Genomic DNA, 22,489 nt, shown 5'->3' on the forward strand with positions numbered 1-22,489 from the left:
TAAGGGTTAGGGTGGGGGAAGAATACATGCGGGTCCCCATCTTTGAACCCAAAAGCTCAAAGTGGGGGTGAGACCCTAGGACAGATCTCATCTCTAATCATTAAGGTAATGTCTAACTATTTACAAAGAATGATACGGCCACACAGTGAGTGAAAAGACTCAGATATTGCAGGGTTCTGACTCTGAGTCAGGGGTGGTGAGAAGGAACTGAGTGGCGCTTGGGGTCATCCTGCCCTTTATGCCCTTCGCTTGGAAGCACAAAGACACTCAGGATGAAGGCATGGTCCCCAACAGACACTGAGGGCCAAAAGAATCTGAACTTGACTGCACGGGGCACAGGCACACCATCAATGGAATGTATATGGACATGCCCTGGAAGTTGTAGTATGGGTTTGAAGGGAGATTTTTTTAAATGGGATTCTTGAAAAAAGGTGTTGAAACAAAAGGGAATTTCATTTATGAAGGTCTGACTAAAAGATCACTGAATTCAACAGATGTCTTTCCATCGATTTCAGGTTTGGGTCAGGTTTTAGAGAAGTCTGAGTAAATTGAGAGAACAGAGAAGTAAAATTCCTTTAAAGTCATTGGTAAGCCTTGAATTACAGCTCTGGCAGAATGTTTTGCATTAAAATCCTGGTGCAGATCTGGTGCTGCCGGTATTTTAAGAAGAAGCTCCCACAAATATTTTCCTCTTTGGTGTCATGTCCCAGGAATATGTGTGTTGGGCTCAGAGTGGAGGGGTAATGGACTGGTGAATCTTACATTTGTCATCCCATTTAGACAAATATGGATTTTTTCATAACCAGGCACTCATCCTGTGGGCCAAAGGAACGTTGTTATCCTCATTTTACTGATGGGGAAACTCTGTTTGGGTTTGTTTACAGATGGAGAGGCACAGAGATGGAGTGACTTTGTTAAGTCCACACAATGAGATAGCGGGAGAGCAAAATATAGAATCCAAAAATCTAACAACATGCTCCTGTGAAACATCACTTGTAAAACAGTAAGAAGGCAGGAACAAAATAGAGGATCAGGAGACATTCAACATGTGGAAGTGGGGGAGGGCAACCACCTTTCCACTGTTAGATCTAGTGGTTACCTAGTGAAACTGTATGAGATTTTGACCTCAAAGGGAACTGCCCCCAACAGTGCATCCCCAGCAAATGTCTTCAGCAAAGGGAGGATGGGGACTCTAGAAGACCAGACTGAGAAATTTCCCCAAGGTCAGGACAGACACTCAAAGGACTAGAAGAGACTTCCTTAGGGAACTGTGTCTACCTGATTCTGACATCTCTGCGGGGAACCTTCTCTGCAAAGGTAAGAAGTTGTGGAAGGTGAGATGCTATTGACTAGGAAGGGACAAAGAGCGATTAGTTTATGATGTTAGTGAATTCCCAGCTGAGCTTTCATAAGCTAAATGTGATATGTATATAGGGCCTGATTTTTAAAAAAATGTGCAGACTGAAAACCATGCCAACTTAAAATTTCACAGCAACTCCAGTGATATAATTCAGATCCTCTTACTCTACAATGACAGATGCCACTGAAGTTAAAACTGAATCTTTGTAACCTGTAAGGGACCAAAGACACACAGATGATGAGTTCTTGATTTAATTCAGTAAATACACACCAGCCTGTTCATTATAGTAGTGCCCTTCTATAGCACCTTTCATCTCAGGCTCTCAAAGCTCTTGAGAAACATTAATTCATCTTCCAACATCCCAGTGAGCTATAGGGACAGTAAATATCATTCCCATTTTACAGTTAGGGAAACCAAGGGAGATAGAGATTAGGTGACATTGGGCAAGATACAGTGTGAATCAATGATTCACCTAGAAATAGAATCCAAATCTCTTGTCTCCTTGCCTTCATTCACCACTAAATCACAATCATAAGATGTGTTGAGCAGGGTGGTGGCAGTGGGATAGGGATTTGGAGTAGCAGGATATGCTGGGGGACAGGCCTGGGACACAATGGAAGCGTTCTGTGTTTTGTGCAGTGAGAAGGGAACACTCATAATTGGAACATCAGGGAATGCTGCAAGACTAGTTTGATTTAGTATCACTGGACGTGTATACATGAACAGTTAGTTCACATCAAGCTGGGGTGTAAATCTACCCCACATTAGGTTGCTGCTCTTTAAATGTCCGTGTGGACCATGTAACTGCATACTAAAAGGTCCATAGTGAGCTTTGATCTAACCTGCTTTGAAACAGAATAAATGTTCTTGTAGACAAGTCCATTGACTCTACTTCTGTGACTTTCTCCAAACTCTCCCCTGATAAAGTGCCAGTTCTGGATGAAACTTTGATTCAGGAAACCCAACAGCAGAGGAAGAGCAACAGGATTCAGGTATAAACCCTCTCTCAAAGAGGTTGGCAGGTTCAGGCCAGCTACTGGCAGCTAGTCTGCTAGGGAGGTTGTCCCAGTGTCCAACTACCTCACTGTATGTGGACTGTTCGGTTCTTTTGTCATAAGATCAAGGTTGTAGGAGTCCATGATCATTTATGATGCTTCGTATTGGACAAGACAGTTATGCTCAGATGGCTACCCCTTCTCCTGCCACATAAAGTTTTTAACAGCTTTAAATTGTTTTGTTTTATTGCACTAAGCTTCTTACTATAAGAGATGACTGCCAGCTCCAACTTACAATTTTGAAATAACACATATAATGAGAATCTTTGGTCCTGAGACTCTTATCATTTGCACCAGTGGAACTCTGTTAACTCAGATTGAGGTACTCCGGATTTATACTGGTGTAAGCAAGAGAAGAATTGGATCTTGTACTCCATGAGTTTTTCACTGTATATATTTAATTTTGCATTGTGTTTTGAAATATGAGACTGTAGGGGGGGTGCCATGTAAACACCACAAGCTGATGTTTTTGAATAACTCTGAATGTCCTGGGTTTGTAATGTTTGTTTTAGGAGTAATTACAAACATCCCTGTAATGTTTGGTACCCTTAAGCTACTCTTATGTGCTTTCAACCTTAACTCCAAATGAACTTAATTTTTGTGTGGGAATAATAAAAATATTCAAATCTTAACTTTAATAAAAAAAAAGATTCCACTGATACGCAGAAAGCAAGTTGGCAATGAAAATGTCATCTCAGAGTTAATGGGCCAGCATTCCCTTTTATGTATGCTACTTATACAATAGTGTAATTACACTGATTTCCATAAAAGCAGCAAAGAATCCTTTGGCACCTTATAGACTAACAGACGTTTTGCAGCATGAGCTTTCGTGGGTGAATACCCACTTCGTCGGATGCACGAGTGGACATTTCCAGGGGCAGGTAAATATAAGCAAGCAAGAAGCAAGCTAGAGATAACGAGGTTAGGTCAATCAGGGAGGATGAGGCCCTGTTCTAGCAGTTGAGGTGTGAAAACCACGGGAGGAGAAACTGGTTCTGTAGTTGGCAAGCCATTCACAGTCTTTGTTTAATCCTAAACTGATGGAGTCAAATTTGCAAATGAACTGAAGCTCAGCAGTTTCTCTTTGAAGTCTGGTCCTAAAGTTTTTTTGCTGGAGGATGGCCACCTTAAGATCTGCTATTGTGTGGCCAGGGAGGTTGAAGTGTTCTCCTACAGGTTTTTGTATATTGCCATTCCTAATATCTGATTTGTGTCCATTTATCCTTTTCCTTAGAGACTGTCCAGTTTGGCCGATGTACATAGCAGAAGGGCATTGCTGGCATATGATGGCATATATTACATTGGTGTATGTGCAGGTGAATGAACCGGTGATGGTGTGGCTGATCTGGTTAGGTCCTGTGATGGTGTTGCTGGTGTAGATATGTGGGCAGAGTTGGCATCGAGGTTTGTTGCATGGATTGGTTCCTGAGCTAGAGTTACTATGGTGAGGTGTGCAGTTACTGGTGAGAATATGCTTCAGGTTGGCAGGTTGTCTGTGGGCGAGGACTGGCCTGCCACCCAAGGCCTGTGAAAGTGTGGGATCATTGTCCAGGATGGGTTGTAGATCCCTGATGATGCGTTGGAGGGGCTTTAGCTGGGGACTGTATGTGATGGCCAGTGGAGTCCTGTTGGTTTCTTTCTTGGGTTTGTCTTGCAGTAGGAGGCTTCTGAGTACACGTCTGGATCTGTTTCCTTATTTCCTCATGCGGGTACTGTAGTTTTGAGAATGCTTGGTGGAGATTTTCTAGGTATTGGTCTCTGTCTGCAGGGTTAGAGCAGATACGGTTGTACCTCAGTGCTTGGCTGTAGACAATGGATCTTGTGGTGTGTCCGGGATGGAAGCTGGAGGCATGAAGGTAGGCATAGCGGTCGGTAGGTTTTCGGTATAGGGTGGTGTTAATGTGACCATCACTTATTTGCACTGTGGTGTCTAGGAAGTGGACCTCCCGTGTAGATTGGTCCAGGCTGAGGTTGATGGAGGGGTGGAAGCTGTTGAAATCGTGGTGGAATTTTTCCAGAGTCTCCTTCCCATGGGTCCAGATGATGAAGATGTCATCAATGTAGCGTAGGTATAGAAGGGGTGTGAGTGGACGGGAGCTGAGGAAGCGTTGTTCCAGGTCGGCCATAAAAATATTGGCATATTGTGGGGCCATGCGGGTGCCCACAGCGGTGCCACTGATCTGGAGATATATATTGTCATCAAATTTGAAATAGTTGTGTGTGAGGATAAAGGCACAGAGCTCAGCAACCAGTTGTGCTGTGGCATCATCAGGGATACTGTTCCTGACAGCTTGTATTCCATCAGTGTGTGGGATGTTTGTGTAGAGAGCCTCTACATCCATGGTGGCTAGGATGGTGTTTTCTGGAAGGTCACCATTGCATTGTAGTTTCCTCAGGAAATCAGTAGTGTCACAGAGATAGCTGGGAGTGCTGGTAGCATACGGTCTGAGCAGAGAGTCTACATATCCAGACAGTCCTTCAGTGAGAGTTCCAATGCCCGAGATGATGGGGCGTCCAGGATTTCCGGGTTTGTGGATCTTGGGTAGTAGATAGAATAACCCTGGTCGGGGCTCTAAGGGTATGTTGATTTGTTCCAGTGTTAGTGTAGGGAGTGTCCTGAGTAGATGGTGCAGTTTCTTAGTGTATTCCTCAGTGGGATCTGAGGGAAGTAGCCTGTAAAATTTGGTATTGGAGAGTTGTCTGGCGGCCTCCTTTTGGTAGTCAGAACTGTTCATGATGACAACAGCACCTCCTTTATCAGCCTCTTTGATTATAATGTCAGGATGGTTTCTGAGGCTGTGGATGGCATTGCGTTCTGCACGACTTAGGTTGTGAGGCAAGCGATGTTGTTTTTCCACAATTTCTGCCTGTGCACGTCGGCGGAAGCATTCAATGTATAGGTCCAGACTGTCATTTCGACCCTCAGGAGGAGTCCATGTGGAGTTCTTCTTCTTCTGCTGTTGGTGGGAGGGTAACTGTGTATCCATGCGCTGTTCAGTGTTGTCCTGAAAGTATTCTTTGAGTCGGAGACGGCGAAAGTAGGCTTCCAGATCGCCGCAGAACTGTATCATGTTGGTGGGGGTGGCAGGGCAGAAAGAGAGTCCCCGAGATAGGACAGACTGTTCTTCTGGGCTGAGTGTGTGGTTGGATAGATTGACGATATTGCTGGGTGGGTTGGGGGTACCACGGTTGTGGCCCCATGTGGCAGGTAGGAGTTTAGACAGCTTACAGTCCTTTTTCCTTTGTAGAGAGGTGAAGTGAGTAATGTAGATCTCCTGTCTTATTTTAGTGAAGTCCATTTGTATGGAAGTTTGGTTATAGATGAGAGTCTCCAGGTTGGAAAGCTCTTTTTTGATGTTTTCCTGTTTGCTGTATAGGATGCTGATTTCCATGTAGTCACTCCTGATTTAGCCTAGTGTAAAAGAGAGGAGAAGTAGAGCCAATGTCTGGCATCTAAAGAGACCTGAATTATGAGCCTGCATTGAGCTATGTACCGGCAGAATTCTGATTTCAGTGTGGCTACATATGGGTCCAGGGGCTGATTGCAAAGAACGCGGTGCAGACACAAGTTTTGATAATTATACGCTTAGTGGTAATTTACACCAAACTCCTGATAAGAAAATTAATTCTTGCCAGTATTTTTTTTTCCTGTTAGAAAACTATTCCTCCCTGGAATGATCACTGTCATGTGAAAGAGTTCATTGCTACACTACTGGAAGTGTCTTACTTAAATATTAACAGGAGTTCTAAAGGTGAAAGACAAATGGGATTTTCTAGAGCACAACATAGCGTGACCTCTTTACCAACATCCCTGGGGGACTTATCATTGAGTGATAAAAAGACAAGTCAGTATATCGTATACTATATATGCAAGAAGAATAGAAAAATAGCTGGAAACTCACCACTAGGTTTCCTATCACCATGACGAGCAAGAAGACTAGAAGGCATAGTGGTTTATCAGCTACCACCATACAACTCCACATGGTCTCAATCCATTCTCCACACAGAATTCGGAATATAATAAGGAATGAGTGGAAAAAATCCATAAAATGCCAACGTGGCTTGCAATCGTCACTTATTTTACAGCATTTTTCAGCATATTTTTCCCCAAAAAGTTGCATTCCTACCACGGCGAAAATAAAGACTACGATCGCCAGAACCAGGGTAAGGTTACCCAGGGCACCCACTGAGTTACCAATGATTTTAATGAGGGTATTTAAAGTTGGCCAGGATTTTGCCAGCTTGAAGACTCTCAGCTGTGTAAAAAATAAAGCATAGCATGAGATAACAGAAGATTAGATATTCCTCACATTGCATTGTTTAAAAATGGTTAAAAACATTATATATACATTTTAAATTATTCAAACACTGTGAAATGTAGGGTATTTTAAAGTCTATATATGATCAATGCAATATAGACATACTGATTTGCATATGTGTTATATCACTATCCCCTGCTCTTTAATCTGTTTGTGTCTTTTTGCTCCAGGGTAATGACTGTTTCTTATCTATCTTTATAGAGTCCACCCCAATAAGGCCCCAATCCTGGTTGTTGTCTTTGCATACTTCCATAACATAAATGATTATTATTACCCCTACTAGTAATTTATTACCAACTTGTAATTTGAATGTCTCAGGAAATAATCTTGGGGGACAGCATATTGGCAGATTTCATTCTTCCAATATTTCCATGTCTCCTGGAAACAAAACTTTAATAACCTTCCTGATTAATCTAATTTGTACTTGATTTTCATTTACAAAAATCAAATTTTTATATGCAAATGGCCTAAATTTTAGACCCACAACTCCAGGTTACTAGGAGTTATGGATGTTCAGCACCTCTAGAAACCAGGCCAAGTACCTATCTTGAGTTTTTTATCTCATCCATCACCATAATATACAAGGCACATAACCAGAAAAACCCCTTAAGCATATGCATAATTTTGAACATGTGAATAGTCCTATTGATGCCAAAGTTTCTAGCTAAAAAAAAATACTGATATATATTATATGGATAGATAAACCAGCCACCTCTCTAAAACTCAGGCTAGTAGATGTGCCTAGCCATTATATAATATAAATAATGCCTATTATATTACAATTTTTCTCCATCTCCTGCTCTGCTTCTTCTTTCTCAGGGTCTCTGCTTTTGCTTTTCATTCTGTTCATTTTCTGCTCCAGCTTTCACTATATATTAATGTTGGGGTTTTCTTCTACCTCATTCACTACATATGTTTTTAACCATCTCCGAGTAAAATACAAATGCCTTATTAGTTTCAGTCAAATCCAAATGGGTTTGAAATCTGGCAAAATGTCTTTCCCATTTATAGTACTGAGGGTTTACAAATTAATTTTCCTTGCACTGAATGGGGGGCACTGACATCCTCTCTATTATATTCATGCAAAAGGTTTTATGAGATTGAATCAGTATGAGACATTACCAGTCTGAAAGAACGTAAAACTGATAGGGTTCCTCCTCCTTTTCTGCCTTGACCTCTAGGTATACCCAGTTCAATTAAGCTTATGGTGACAATTATGCTGTCAAAAATATTCCAGCGTTGCTGAAAATAGTAATAGGGATCTAGAGCAATGATTTTCAAGACCATTTCTGCAGTAAAAATGCCAGTAAAGACCTGTGACAAAGAAACAGTAAGTAATGTCAGCCAAAAGGGTACCATAAGTACATCTTCTCTTTAGACCACCTTCCTTTAAATATAGTAGCTTAGCTATAGATAGGTCAATGAAATCTGAACAGCAGATCCTACTTTTATCATGTAATCATATAACGCATTGTCATAAAAATTCTAAGCTTTTCTGCTGCATTCTAAAGGATGTTTAGAATGTCTGAAAACAAAAAGTAACATCTGGGAACCCCATATCCCTGAACAAACAAACAAACAAACAAACAAAAAGCTTTCTTTCCTATAACCATTCTTTGTTGGTAGAAATATCTATAAATTCATTCTTCATATAGAATGTGAGAATTCACTTACCATGTTGCCTACGCAAAGCATGTATTTAAATTTGCGTGTCATGTTATAGTGCTCTAGTGCCATGAAGATAGTATTCATCACAATGCAAAGAGTGATAGCGAGGTCAGTAAATGGATCCATTACTAAAATTGTTATTTTGTTCTTGATTCTCAACCATAGTGGACAACAGTCCCATACAAGATACTTTAGGGCAAAATCTTTCAAGCACGGAGGGCATTTCTGTTGTGATTCTTCAAGTTCTTAATGACAAACAAACAAACAAACAAAAGCAATAACCTGGTAATCAGTGCTGAGCCAAGTGGCAAAAGAAGAACTGCAACTAATGAAAGCTCAGAAAAAACCCCAAACTCCATCACTTCACAAGTGATCAGGGAACTCTTCTTGATACTTTCTGAAATCATATCACTCATTTTCTATAGAAGGCACTCCCTCACTCTGCAATCATTTTAAAGATCTTTCCTAGACCAGCAAATTAGTATTTAAACTCATTCTCTTCCGATAAGGTCTGATTCAAAACCCACTGAACTTCAGCAGGCTTTGGATAAGGCCTTTGTTCGTCAGACATACACTTCTACTGTCAACACCATTAGAAAATATGACTGGGGTAAAACCTTGCTCCAGATGCACCAAGGAATATAAAACTACTTAAAAACTACTTTTGTGCTTTCTCCCCCACTTACATGTCATAAATCTTGTTTACAACATCACCAATGATCATGCTGCATGCAATAAATAGCTCTGGGATTGATTAATGCTGAAGTGAAATGCCTGTACTACCAGGGCTGGCTCTGGGCACCAGCAAAGCAAGCAGGTGCTTGGGGCGGCACATTTGCAGGGGTGGCAAGGATCCAGCATGGGAGCTGAGAAGCAACAGGGGGCCCTGGGAATTGTAGTTCCTTGGTTAGCTCCCTGCCTATAGAGCCAGACCTGGAGCAGGGAAAGAACTACATTTCCCAGCATTCCCTTGGCAGCAATCAAAGGAAAGAGAGTGGGAGGGAGTGAGGTAGCTGGGACCTCATGCTGCAGCTTGCTGTGAATGGAGAGCTCATTGCTAGAGCAGGGTGGCACTGTGAACAGGGGAACAAGTATGCCCAAGGAGTAGAAGGCTTTGGCCCAGATATCCCCTTGAGAAGACATCCCCAGACTGGATTAGGGATACTGGTGTGACCTCACCTTGCAGCCCCCAAAGAAAGAATTAGGTGGACTAAATGGACAGTGCACCTCTCTATCTGAAGCCTAGCAAGGGAGGTATGTGGATCCCACTAGAATTTAAAATGAAAAGTAAGGGAAGGGAGGCTCTACTAGAGGACCTGGGCAGCTTTAGATACAGTACCAGGCACATAGGAGGATTTCCACTTCTGAGCCATGGAAGCAGAAATTAACATTTCCTTTCCAGATTTATCTAATATTCAGAAAAGAAATCTAGCATCTGCCTTCCAGATTTGAACACCCTCCAAATTCAGGAGTGCTCAAACTCAATTTGGGCAGCTGTTACTTCATTTCTCCCAAATCAAATATACTGATCCACTGTAACTTGCTGTAGAAAAAGTAGGATAAAATTGAGCAAGAAATGCTTCCCAGTGGTTTTTAGGACTGGAATTGCTATTTTCAACAGCCATTGCCTTTTTGTTAGTTTTATTTGTTTAAAAGGAAGACAGTGATATTGCATTGGCAAACTCCCCATAGAAACAAAGAGTGGAACAAAAGAATAATAAAGGCACCTCAACTTTTCCTCATTTATGTAGGACAGTCTTATAATATGCATCCAGATATCATCCAATCACACAAAACTGAAAATTGTTCCACTGTACTGCAGTTCTGTAACCATATGGGAACCAATCCTGTCTGTGTTCTGTGCACATCCAAAATTCCTGCTGAATGACCCGCACTGGGAGCGAGTTACCAGTGACCCAGGGCTGGGGTGGCAGGGAGTGCGGGTGGGAGGGGGGAGAGCCCAGGGCTGGGGCAGCAGGAGGGTGCAAGGGGGGGAGCCCAGGGCTGGAGTGGGGGGCAGCCAAAATTTTTTTTTGCTTGGAGCAGCAAAAGACCTAGAGCCGGCCATGTGTACTACACTTAAATTTTGATTAGATCCACTTCACCTGATATCACACCTGAATCTTAGGAAAGTTTTAGATTCACTTAAAGCCAAATCTCACTAGAGGCAAAACTAAGTACATACACATAGGTAACATTTATTAGGCTCCAAATTGTCAGTGGATCTGGACAATGCTGGATGAAACTGTACGTAAGGTTAACAGCTATTTTCAAAGATCTGAGGGTGATGAAAAAAGTGGTGTGATTCTTCCATCTGGTGTATAGCATTCATTTGACTAAAGCAATGTAATTTACATTGTTTTGGGGAAGACTAGGCATCAAGTGTATTACCTCTGCAGCAAATGATCATTCTGGATATTCATGTACTATTTATAGTAGTAGCTGACAGCCTGTGCTGTTGCATAGGTGTAATTCGTAAAATCGTGTATGTAAAAAAAGATGAAAATGGCTGAGAACTTAAAAACTAGACAGTGACAGACAGATTAGAAGGATAAAACCATAGGTGCGGGAACTAGAGTTTACAGTTTGGTTGAATGGCTCTCAGCATGCCCACTATACAAATTGTTCCAGCACCCCTGGGTGAAAGGCCGTACAAGCAACCTATAGACGCTGCTGTTGAACAAAGTATGCCAGGGAAGGGACAGGTCGTGACTGTTGCTTTGCAGGTACTGCTTCAAATTTTCACCTCTCCCAATGCTTTTGTTAATGTTATTTATTTACTATTTCCGATAACCCTATCAAAAAGTGATTTAAAAGACTGGCAGAACAATGGAGGGAATATAATGCCTCATGTAGTGGGGGAGAGACACTATATTTCAAGTTCTTGCTAATGCTACAGTATGACAGCTAACAAAGAATGGGTACAAAATTGTTACAGATACACTCAGCCCAGTCAGTTGGAAATTACTCCTAAAATCCAGGCTACCTCTCTTATCTCCACACCTGTTTTTTTCATATAGCCTACATAGCCCTTACCACATTTCAAATCTCTGTTCAAAGAATGGGGGGCATTAAATAAAAGGTCACCAGAATTTTTTAACATGAGCAAAACAAAAGGTTTTTTTCCCCAACCTTTCTTTTTTTTCAGAAATGGCTAAACTGTTACAGCTGAAATTTTCCAAAATTGATCAGTCTGAGGTAGACACCCAGCATATAAGATTTAAGCCCAAAAGATTAATGTTTGGCAAAGTTATAAGCAGCTGGAACAGAACCTTATAATGAGACGTGTCAGGTAACCTTAATAATAGGTGACACTAGCAGACCCATCTATAATTATGTATAAAAACTAAATTAAAAGAATTTTAAGATGGCAAAGTCAAGCACTGAAAAGTCTGGAAACGACAGTATTAATTTTGCCTGGGCAAACTTTATTTGGCTCCCTTGAGCATGTGCCTATGATAATCTTTCCCAATATCCCAGCCTATGGCAAAGTCAAGACTAGAACTCAGCTCCAGGGCCTTAAACATGAAAGAACATCATTTCTCCTTCTGCGACCCCTATCTCATTCACTGTCCATCCTGTGCACTGAATGAGGTGAGAGTCCTTTAGATTAAAAGTCTGATCATGTAATTAGACTGTTTTATAACACATATTCACAAGGGAGCCAAATTAAGGCTGCATAGGCAACATTAATTCTGGAATTTCCTAACTATAGCATCTACAAAGGCTCCATTAACAACTTTAAATTTTTTACTGTTGACATTTTTATGACATTCTGATCTTTCACATCAACACATGATTAGGTTTGAATTAAAAATGATGAGAAATGACTTACCCTCCAGGACACTGGTAATGATACTGATTGCACTTGCTGCCCTTTGTCTTTGAAGTGGCTCATTAAAATAATCCACTGACAGACGATGGCCCAAATACATCTTGCTCGCCTCATCACATAAAGGGCTCTGCTTAAAGAAGTAAACATGGTTAGTAAAATACCATAAAACAACGTGAAGTAACAGGCAGATGGGGTAGCTGAGGAGGTTAATATGAATGAAGACATGCAGTGAAATAAATGGGTCTCTTCTGCAGGAAATAGCCATTTAGAATGAGATGTAAAATGAAGGCTCTAATCCCTTGTGGCCATTCAAGTTCCCAGGGTATTTCCATTCCAGTCTTCTGCACAAATTTCAATTTGGTTAAAGAGATTCTGCCTATCTACAATTCCTCTTTTATTGAGCCTTCTGAATTTCCTATCCTGAATTTATCTGTAGTGTTTCTGCACATCATGAAACACCTGGCATGTTACACACATGCCCAAGTAGATAGTCTATGCTATAATATTCTATTAATTTTGTTATCCTGACCTCCCTCTCCTCCCCTCTCTTCATGGATTTGGGTTGGAATCATATACAAATTTAATGGGTTTGTATGCTTTCAACCAGGGCTAAATAAATGCAATGATCACCCATAAGTCCTAACATTTTGCACATTTTTCCCACTCCCTATCTTCTAAACTCTTTTATCCTAGAGAAGGATCAACAGGTTGCAGATCTCCCATTGTGCATATATGATTTTCTTTTTAAAGCACCAGCTCTTCTCAGCCCTTTTTATTGCTTCTCCCTACGTCCTGCCTATTCGTCTCATCCCCACTGGGAAAATTTTCACGCACTCTCCAAACTGTCTGAAATCCCACATAAAATTTTTTTAAAAGATCCAAAATCTAACACACATCCATGTACAGTGCCACTTTTTGCTTTAGTATACTAAGAGATTATATAAAATGGTTATATAACAGGCAGAGTACAATTTTCAAACCATCATAAATTCTCCAAACAAAAGTGGATTTTCATCGGAATACCAAGGATCACTTATTTTCACTAAGGAGCATTTTCATGCCAAATTATATCTTTCTATTGCAAACCATTTCAGCACAAGAGCTGCTCAAAAAAGATCACAAGAATTATTTTTCATATTCAAAAATGGCTGAACTCATATTGCTCAAATTTTTCACCACTTAGCAGAGACGAGACCTAGAAACTTTCAGGTGCCTGAAAAGTAAGTTTGCAAAAGTTCTGAACAGGTGAAAAAGGCAGTTTAGAATGGAAATACTTCAACCACTTTAACAACACTTGTCAGTAGCATGAGAGCTATGTTAAACTCATGTGGCCACTTTCAATGCAGATCCATTTAAATCAGTGAAGTTGTATCTTCTTATTCAAGTGATGAATTTGGTCGATGATGCTCGCACTGGTTCAGATTCTGTTCTCAACTTCACTGGAGTTACTCCAGATTTAAAATAGTGTAGTAGAGAGCAGATTTTCTTCAACAGGTCCTCTCCTACTGTGTTTTTGTAGATGTTCAATATGTTAAAGTACATAAAGAAACCACAGAAAACCTTATGCTTCTGGAGGAAAACATAATATGAAGTACATGTTTTTAAAATAGCACTTTTCTTACCAAATCACCTATTCTAGGGTTTTCCATAACTGTGGGGAGCAATAACCCTTCAGGAGCAGGTGGTTCTAGACTGTATGCCCTGGTGCTTCCTCCTCCCATTAATGAAACCACGCCATTGTAACCATCTGTGCTGTTGGACTTGCCATTTTGCATGCAGTTTGGAGTAGCAGGGTAAGAACTATGGCTCATTTGACTTTGCACACTCGATAGTCTTCCAGTCCGTGCAACCAACAGTGACCCACGCTGGATTTCATTTTCCCCAGCACTGCTGATCTCATCAGAACCAAAATCAGCTTTGGAGCCAACGTCTCTGCCAGATATCTGGAAATTGAATATGCTTCCATGGCTGAGCCTGCGCTTCATTTGATTTGCACTGGCATCATAAGACAGACCAAGAAGAGCCTAAAAGTCCCAAAATAGGAAAAAGGGGAAAATGGCACATCAAGCAATACATTTCTTGGGAATGATAAAGATTTTGAGTTCTCCCATCAACCATGGACAATCCATAAGTCCCACTATATTTCAAGTTACTCAAAAAGGATTTTGAATAACAGTTATTGAAATCCTATCAGCTGAAGCAGGAATCTCTGCTAATCCTTGTAACTTCATTTCACTAAATATTGATTTTAGTTTTGCAAAAGACTTCTTATGGAATGTTAATTGAATTCTAGTTCCAGTGCAGTCTTGTTTCATTTCCTAATACTACAGGAAATGGTTTTTTTATTTATATTTTTAAATGTTCATGAAACTACTTCTCTTACAGAAAATTCTGCAATGAAGGCTGACACTTCACTTTCATTATACCTTCTCTTTCACATATAACTTTCTCAAAAGTTTAACTTTTGCACTGTAACATTATATGCTTCCTTCCCACCCCAAAAGAGATTTTTTTTAAAGACTGAAGAAGTGGATGTTAGCTTATATCTATAAATACATCCTACTGTTTCTTAATGGGGTTTTATTTGTGCTTTTGAGCAATTCTTGAATTTACACAATGAATTACCGACTTTCGTTGATCATCACTGGACTGTGATTTGGGAATTTTTTGATCTTCCCTATAATCTTCTATCCCTAAGGACTTATTTTTCTTTCTTCTGTTGCTTCTATCTTTGACTTCTTTTGAGGGTAAAGGAGAGATTTCAAAAGAGCAAAGTGACATATCATTTCCTTTATCAGCCAATGCCTAAAATTAAACAAACAAAACCATAGCTGATATTATAGTTGCACAATTAGCATATCAGTAAGGGAAAAGATTGCTGTGCTCTGTAATTCTTTCTTGTTAACAATTATCATTTCATATAGATGGTTAAAATACCAACATTCCTTGCTTTTGGTGCAAGCAGGAATTAGGAAGGATTTACCCCTCCACATAGAGCACTGAACGAGTAGTTACATGCTGCGTGTTTATGTGCAAACAGGTAATAGTCCCTATCAGAGACATAATATAACAGTCTGGACTATTCACGTGGTTCAACTTTCATTGTTGTATACTTAGTACATATTTGCTTACTTTAAAAATACTCAATTTTTAACCTGATTCTGCATAATCTATCCACTTCCCAATATGAGGGCTTAAACACTGAAAAATCACAATTTGTAAGTTTTCAGTGATATTTTTCTATACAAGAATTCTGCTCTCTAGGTGCTTGATCCATTGAAGTCAACTAGAGTCTTTTCATTTACATCAGTGGCCTTTGGATCTAACTCTAAAGCAGTCAAAGAACAAAATTATTGTATATTTCAATACCCAGCCTACTCACAAGCATAGAACAGCACAGCAGAGGAATACAAAAATGTTCATGTGTTTCATGTGTCTCATGTGGAAACTATAGATTGGTGGAATTTTAGACATACTTTATAATATCAATTTGCTTACAGTACCATGGACTAATGTTATGTTCTGCTGTTCACTCCTCACAGCTACAATTTACCAACAAATAAATCATTCCTATTAGTCTAGGCAGCAGTCTGATTACTTTGAATAAGATAGTAGTTGGCACCTCTTCTCATCAGTGACCATGGAGTCATTGTTTATACACACTCAAAGATAAGGAGTGACTGATAAATTTCACTATCAATATTGTATACTGTAGGTGGAGAGTGCCAAACATTAACAAGGGAACAGTTCATGGACCTCTTGCTCTTTTTTTAACCGTTCCATGGCTTCCAGAAACTTCCTTTCTTTTGCCTCAGTTTCAGCAATAGTAGCTTTGTTCTGCTCTTCGTATGACATTGCTACTACAGCCAGGATCAAGTTGACCAGATAAAATGAGCCCAGAAAGATGACCACCATAAAAAAGAGCATGTAGATCTTCCCAGAAGCTCTGAGAGTCTGTAAGCACAAAGTACACACTACAGTAAGAAGTCTGAAATGACATTTCATGTCTAATTAGATTAATTAATATTGAAAAGCACATTGAAGATGTAAAGCACTATATGAAAGTAGTAAATATTATTCTAAAATATTTTTAAAAGCTTGGTCACATATCCATATTCCTGAATAAAATGCTTGGAAAGAACCTTAATTGAACCCTGCCCTCTGCTCCCTCTCCTACTTCCTGTACCACTTCAAATAAGCCCTAATGACCTTCCTGATGGTGGCCAGTAGAGCTCAGTTTGGGTGAACAGAAAGGGAGCTGCACATCTGAGGGCAAGGCTCTGTTGTGCTACTGGAGCAGTGCACGGTGACATCTCAGTCCCCTTCTGCTGCACTACGCTCCCTGGGACTGCAGCGCATTAGGGTTAGTTTAAAGGGCTGTGGAAGCATTCTGTTGTCCCCTTGCAGGAAGTCTGGCAAACACGACAGTACAAAGAGACTATGCTCTTACCAAACAGCAAATAGGAAGAGGTGCGAGTCAGACTCGGAGATGCAAGGCTCTGTATTATGTTGCCAGTCCCTCTTGTGCTCCCCCTTTTTATGGATATGGATGTCGCATATTTTGAATTTTTCCTCTGGGCTAGTAAAGTTTTCTGCTTTGTAGTTATTAACCCATCAGACATCAATCTATGAAGTGTTTTTTGTGAGCTGTTTAATTTCCCTGTCAAAATTCTTAACTGAAAGCTCAGTATGGTGACTTAGCTGTAGTTTTCCCAACGTACTGATGTGCACAACAGTCACTTATTCTGTGACTTGCATCCATCATTTCATAAAAACAAAAACAGTTACTAACCTGTACAATAACTTTTGGTTGTTGTGCACATACACATTCCACTAGATTCTACTAAAGTCAGAGACATACTCATTTCACCTAGTGCGCCAGAGCCGGAGACTTCTGCCAGCAATACCACTAGGTGGTGCGTGCACCCCTCTCTCCTCATGCTATCAGGCAAGGGCATAAAAAGGGAAGACTGCTACCTCCCTCTCTGTTCCTTCCTACTGCCGTAAGTTAAGTCCGAAGTCACAAGGAAAGTGGAAGGTTCGTGGAATGTGTGTGTGTCAAACACATCTCAAAGAACAACTACTACTGTAATGGTAAGTAATCATTTTTTCTTCTTTGAGTGACTGTGTACATATACATTCCACTATGGGCGACTCATCACTAGTTCTCTCACATGTAGAGGGACTTTGGATCATTTGAAGAGCAACTATGGCACCGTCTTCATGTGGCATCATCACAAGAGGCTTGAGTGATGGCGTAATGAGTAGAGAAGGCATGCACAAGCATGTTGCTGCCTTGCATACATCAGCTATTGCAGAATTGCTCATAAAAGGGGAGTGAGTCATTATTCTCACGGAAGAGGGACTTCAGAGTTTGATACAATCAGAAAACTAATGGGGGATTGTAAGCATGTGGACCCATCCCTGCGGTGCCTCCTGCTGGTGTCTCAGGGAATTAGCTCGATTTCCAGCTCCGGAGCTCCCTCTGCAGGCCGGTGATCCACTACTGTTTGGCCCCCATATCCCTCCCTGGACCCCGGTGCCCCTTTCCATTGGTGTGCTGCCCCCTGGCAGTAACCCCTTTCTCTCAGTCTTAGGGTCTCCTCTCCCCAGGGAACCCCCACCCACTATCCCCACCTCGCCTCAGTATAAGGCTACTGCCAGTCATCATCTAGCCCCCATGCCCTGGGGCAGACGGCAGTATCAGCCTACTCATCACTGGCAAGGTTGGGTTTGGACCTGCTGCCTTTGCCTACCCCTGGGCTGCCCTCTGCAACCCTCAGTACCTCTTGGTCTTATGCTAGGCCGCAGCCTGGGGCTTTCCGGGCTGGAGCTCCCCAGCTCCTCTGCCTTTCCCCATCCCTGCTCCACTCAGGTACCCTGTCTCTAGTTCCCTGCAGCCAAGTCCTTCTCCCTCTACAGGCAGAGGGAGACTGTTTGGGCTCCTGGCTCACAGCCTTTTTATACAGGCCAACTGTGGCCTGATTGGGGCATAGCCCAGCTGCAGCTGCTTCCTCAATCAGCTCAGCTTTTAGAGCTGCAGCCCTCTCCAGGGCTGCTTTTTAAACCCCTCAGGGCAGGAGCGGGTAACCACCCCGCTACAGGGATTTACTGAGATGACACTGATTGACCCTAAGTTCTTTCAGCATAGGCCACAAAGAGTCTGGGGGAAGATCTGAAGGGTCTAGTGTGGTACAAGTAAAATGCCAGGACTCTACAAACCTCCAAGATATGGAGTGCTTCTTCAGCCACAGACAAATGAGGTTTTGAGAAAAACCCAGAATGGTTTGGTTCAGATGGATGGCTGACAATACATTAGGCATAAACTTAGGATGTGGCCTAAAGGACACCTTCCTTATGAAAGACTGTGAAAGGCGGTTCAGCTAGGAGAGCTTGATGTTCCAAAACCCTCCTTGAGAAAGTGATTACAACCAAAAATGCCATCTTCATAGACAACATAGGTTGTCATTCTTATAGGCTCAAAAGTGGCTCCCATGAGTTTAAATCCCATACAGATACAGAAGGTGGTACAGGAGTGTACATGTTGGTTAGGCCTTTCAAAACCAAGATGCAAGAGGGTAGGAAAAGTTGGAAAATTAGTTGAAACAATAGTAAAGAATAAAATTGTCAGACACATAGATAAACATAAACTCTTGAGCAATAGTCAACATGGTTTCTGTAAAGGGAAATCGTGTCTTACTAATCTATTAGAATTCTTTGAAGGGGTCAACAAACATGTGGAGAAGGGAGATCCGGTGGACATAGTGTACTTGGATTTCCAGAAAGCCTTTGACAAGGTCCCTCACCAAAGGCTCTTAGGTAAATTAAGCTGTCATGGGATAAAAGGGAAGGTCCTTTCATGGATTGAGAACTGGTTAAAGGACAGGGAACAAAGGGTAGGAATTAATGGTAAATTCTCAGAATGGAGAGGTGTAACTAGTGGTGTTCCCCAAGGGTCAGTCCTCGGACCAATCCTATTCAATTTATTCATAAATGATCTGGAGAAAGGGGTAAACAGTGAGGTGGCCAAGTTTGCAGATGATACTAAACTTCTCAAGATAGTTTAGACCAAAGCAGATTGTGAAGAACTCCAAAAAGATCTCACAAAACTAAGTGATTGGGCAACAAAATGGCAAATGAAATTTAATGTGGATAAATGTAAAGTAATGCACACTGGAAAAAATAACCCCAACTATACATACAATATGATGGGGGCTAACTTAGCTACAACGAGTCAGGAAAAAGATCTTGGCGTCATCGTGGATAGTTCTCTGAAGATGTCCACGCAGTGTGCAGAGGCGGTCAAAAAAGCAAATAGGATGTTAGGAATCATTAAAAAGGGGATAGAGAATAAGACTGAGAATATATTATTGCCCTTATATAAATCCATGGTACGCCCACATCTCGAATACTGTGTACAGATGTGGTCTCCTCACCTCAAAAAAGATATTCTAGCACTAGAAAAGGTTCAGAAAAGGGCAACTAAAATGATTAGGGGTTTAGAGGGGGTCCCATACGAGGAAAGATTAAAGAGGCTAGGACTCTTCAGCTTGGAAAAGAGAAGACTAAGGGGGGACATGATAGAGGTATATAAAATCATGAGTGATGTTGAGAAAGTGGATAAGGAAAAGTTATTTACTTATTCCCATAATACAAGAACTAGGGGTCACCAAATGAAATTAATAGGCAGCAGGTTTAAAACAAATAAAAGGAAGTTCTTCTTCACGCAGCGCACAGTCAACTTGTGGAACTCCTTACCTGAGGAGGTTGTGAAGGCTAGGACTATAACAATGTTTAAAAGGGGACTGGATAAATTCATGGTGGCTAAGTTCATAAATGGCTCTTAGCCAGAATGGGTAAGAATTGTGTCCCTAGCCTCTGTTCGTCAGAGGATGGAGATGGATGGCAGGAGAGAGATCACTTGATCATTGCCTGTTAGATTCACTCCCTCTGGGGCACCTGGCATTGGCCACTGTCGGTAGACAGATACTGGGCTAGATGGACCTTTGGTCTGACCCGGTACGGCCTCTCTTATGTTCTTATGTTCTAAAAAAAACATGTACTGTCAGAGGTAATGCCAAAATAGAGGCCAGGTGATCTCTCACAGATCAATTTAAGAGGCCTGATGATTTCAGGTGCAGAACATAGTCCACTACATGTGTACCTTATGTGTGATGGGGTGATAAACTGCGAGAATGAGCCCAAATGAAAACCTCTTCCAGTTTGATGCATATGTGGCGCTCGTGGACTCCTTTGTGCCACTCACCAAGATGGCCTCTCTTGGGAGCACAATTTCTAATGAGTGTTCAACCAGAGATCATCCACACAGTAAGATGGAGAAATTCAAGGTTTGAATTTAGGGACTTCCCCTAGTTCTGGGACAGAAGATCCTTCAGTAGTGATAAGTTATTGGCAATCAGATGAACAGTCAATGTAGATCAGTGAACTAATATTGACTTGGCCACACCGGTGCAATACAGATTAATAATGCTTTGTCTTATTTCAGCTTCCTCTCAGAGAGATAGGAACTGGGGGAGAATGAATATATTAGGTGACTGGATTAGGAAAGGAGACAAGCGTTTTTGATGGAACCTGGGCTGTGGCCCACGCTGGAACAAAATCGTATGCCTTTGTTATTCAGATTTTCAAAAGAACATAAGAATGGACATACTGGGTCAGACCAATGGTCCATCTAGCCCAGTATCCTGTCTTCTGACAGTGGCTGGTGTCAGATTCTTCAGAGAGAATGAACAGGACAATTTATCGAGTGATACCATCCCCTGTCATCCAGGCCCAGCTTCTGACAGTCAAAGGTTTAAGAACACCCAGAGCATGGGGCTGCATCCCTGACCATCCTGGCTAATAGCCTTTGATGAACCTATTCTCCATGAATTTATCTAATTCTATTTTTAACCCAGTTATACTTTTGGCCTTCACAAAATCCAATGGCAGCAAGTTCCACAGGCTGAGTGTGCATTGTCTGAAGAAGTACTTCCTTCTGTTTATTTTAAACATGCTGCCTATTAATTTCATTGGATGGACCCTGGTTCTTGTGTTATGTGAAGGGGTAAATAACACTTCCTTATTCACTTTCTCCAAACCATTCATGATTTTTTTAGACCTCCATCATATCACCCTTAGTTATCTTTCTAACAGTCCTAGTCTTTTTAATCTCTCTTCTTGTGTTATGTGAAAGGGTAAATAATACTTACATTATGGTTGCTATTTCTGAGTGTTTCAGCTATATTCACTTCTTGGACCAGATCCTTTGCATGACTTAAGACTAAATCAAGAATTGCCTCTCCCTTTCTGAGTTCCAGGACTAGCTGCTCCAAGAAGTGGTCATTAGTGATGTCTAGACATTTTATATCTGCACTCTGTCTTGAGGTGACATGTTCTCAGTTGCAAACCCTTCTAAGGGAATCTCCCAGCATGTTTCTCATAGCGGGAAGGTGAAAGGCTTTCGGGAAAACATTGTGACGAACATACAAATTCCATAGAAGGATAGCCTTCTGGCACCGTTGAGATTATCTTGCACCTGGCCAGCTTGTTCAGGTAAAACATGGCAGTGAAGTTGTCTGTGAGGATCTGTACCATCTGGATCTGAATGGTAGGCATAAATATCTGGCAGGCCCACCAACTAGCTCTGAGCTCCAGCACATTTATGTGGAGGGAAACTTCCTGAGGTGACCAAAGACCTTGTGCCTGAAGTTGACTAAGATGCCTCCCCCATCTGTTACCAGGTTCTGGGGCCAGAAACAGAATTGCTTTGCACTAATTTTGTGGATCCAACCATCAGTCCAGAAACTAGAACATTCAAGCAGGTATGGAAATCTGCATGTCCAGAGGATGCCTGGAAGGGTGATATACTGAATGAAGCCAGGCCTGCAAACAGTAAAGATGACGTCTGGCATGTAGAGGTACGTACATACACAAGGCCACGTGACCCAGGAGCTGAAGGCAGGCACACGCTGCTGTTGCTGGATTGAATTTGAGGTTTTGGGAAAGGAAGGCTATAGTGTGGTGCTTCTCCTTTAGGAGTTAAGCCATGGCAGTGAGGCAAACTCACAGCTGGACCAGGGCTGGTCACTCAGCTATGACTCACCCCTACAGAATAACCTGAAGTGACATATCTCTCAGGCATGCTTCAGCAGCTTATCCTTGGGCAGGGTCCAAGTCAGATGAGCCCAGGCACTCCAACTGCCAAAGCCGTAAGTTCATCTGTCCAAAAGCACCACTCAGCTAGGGACCC

General features: G+C 41.5%; 1 protein-coding gene across 2 annotated transcripts in view; it reads right to left on the bottom strand.

Annotated features, from left to right (window-relative positions):
• Positions 1 to 22,489, bottom strand: part of LOC123363539 (sodium channel protein type 5 subunit alpha-like) — a 94,681-nt gene that overhangs the window by 51,819 nt on the left and 20,373 nt on the right. For both annotated transcript variants that reach the window (XM_045004640.1, XM_045004641.1), the window contains exons 9-15: positions 15,994 to 16,191; positions 14,863 to 15,042; positions 13,860 to 14,261; positions 12,238 to 12,367; positions 8,409 to 8,647; positions 7,857 to 8,048; positions 6,318 to 6,671 (exon numbers count right to left, since the gene is read on the bottom strand). In XM_045004640.1, coding sequence (XP_044860575.1) covers positions 6,318 to 6,671; positions 7,857 to 8,048; positions 8,409 to 8,647; positions 12,238 to 12,367; positions 13,860 to 14,261; positions 14,863 to 15,042; positions 15,994 to 16,191 — 1,695 coding nt within the window. The remainder of the gene's footprint in view (positions 1 to 6,317; positions 6,672 to 7,856; positions 8,049 to 8,408; positions 8,648 to 12,237; positions 12,368 to 13,859; positions 14,262 to 14,862; positions 15,043 to 15,993; positions 16,192 to 22,489) is intronic.

Source organism: Mauremys mutica, chromosome 2 (genome assembly GCF_020497125.1).
Source record: "Mauremys mutica isolate MM-2020 ecotype Southern chromosome 2, ASM2049712v1, whole genome shotgun sequence".
Lineage (NCBI taxonomy): Eukaryota > Metazoa > Chordata > Testudines > Geoemydidae > Mauremys > Mauremys mutica.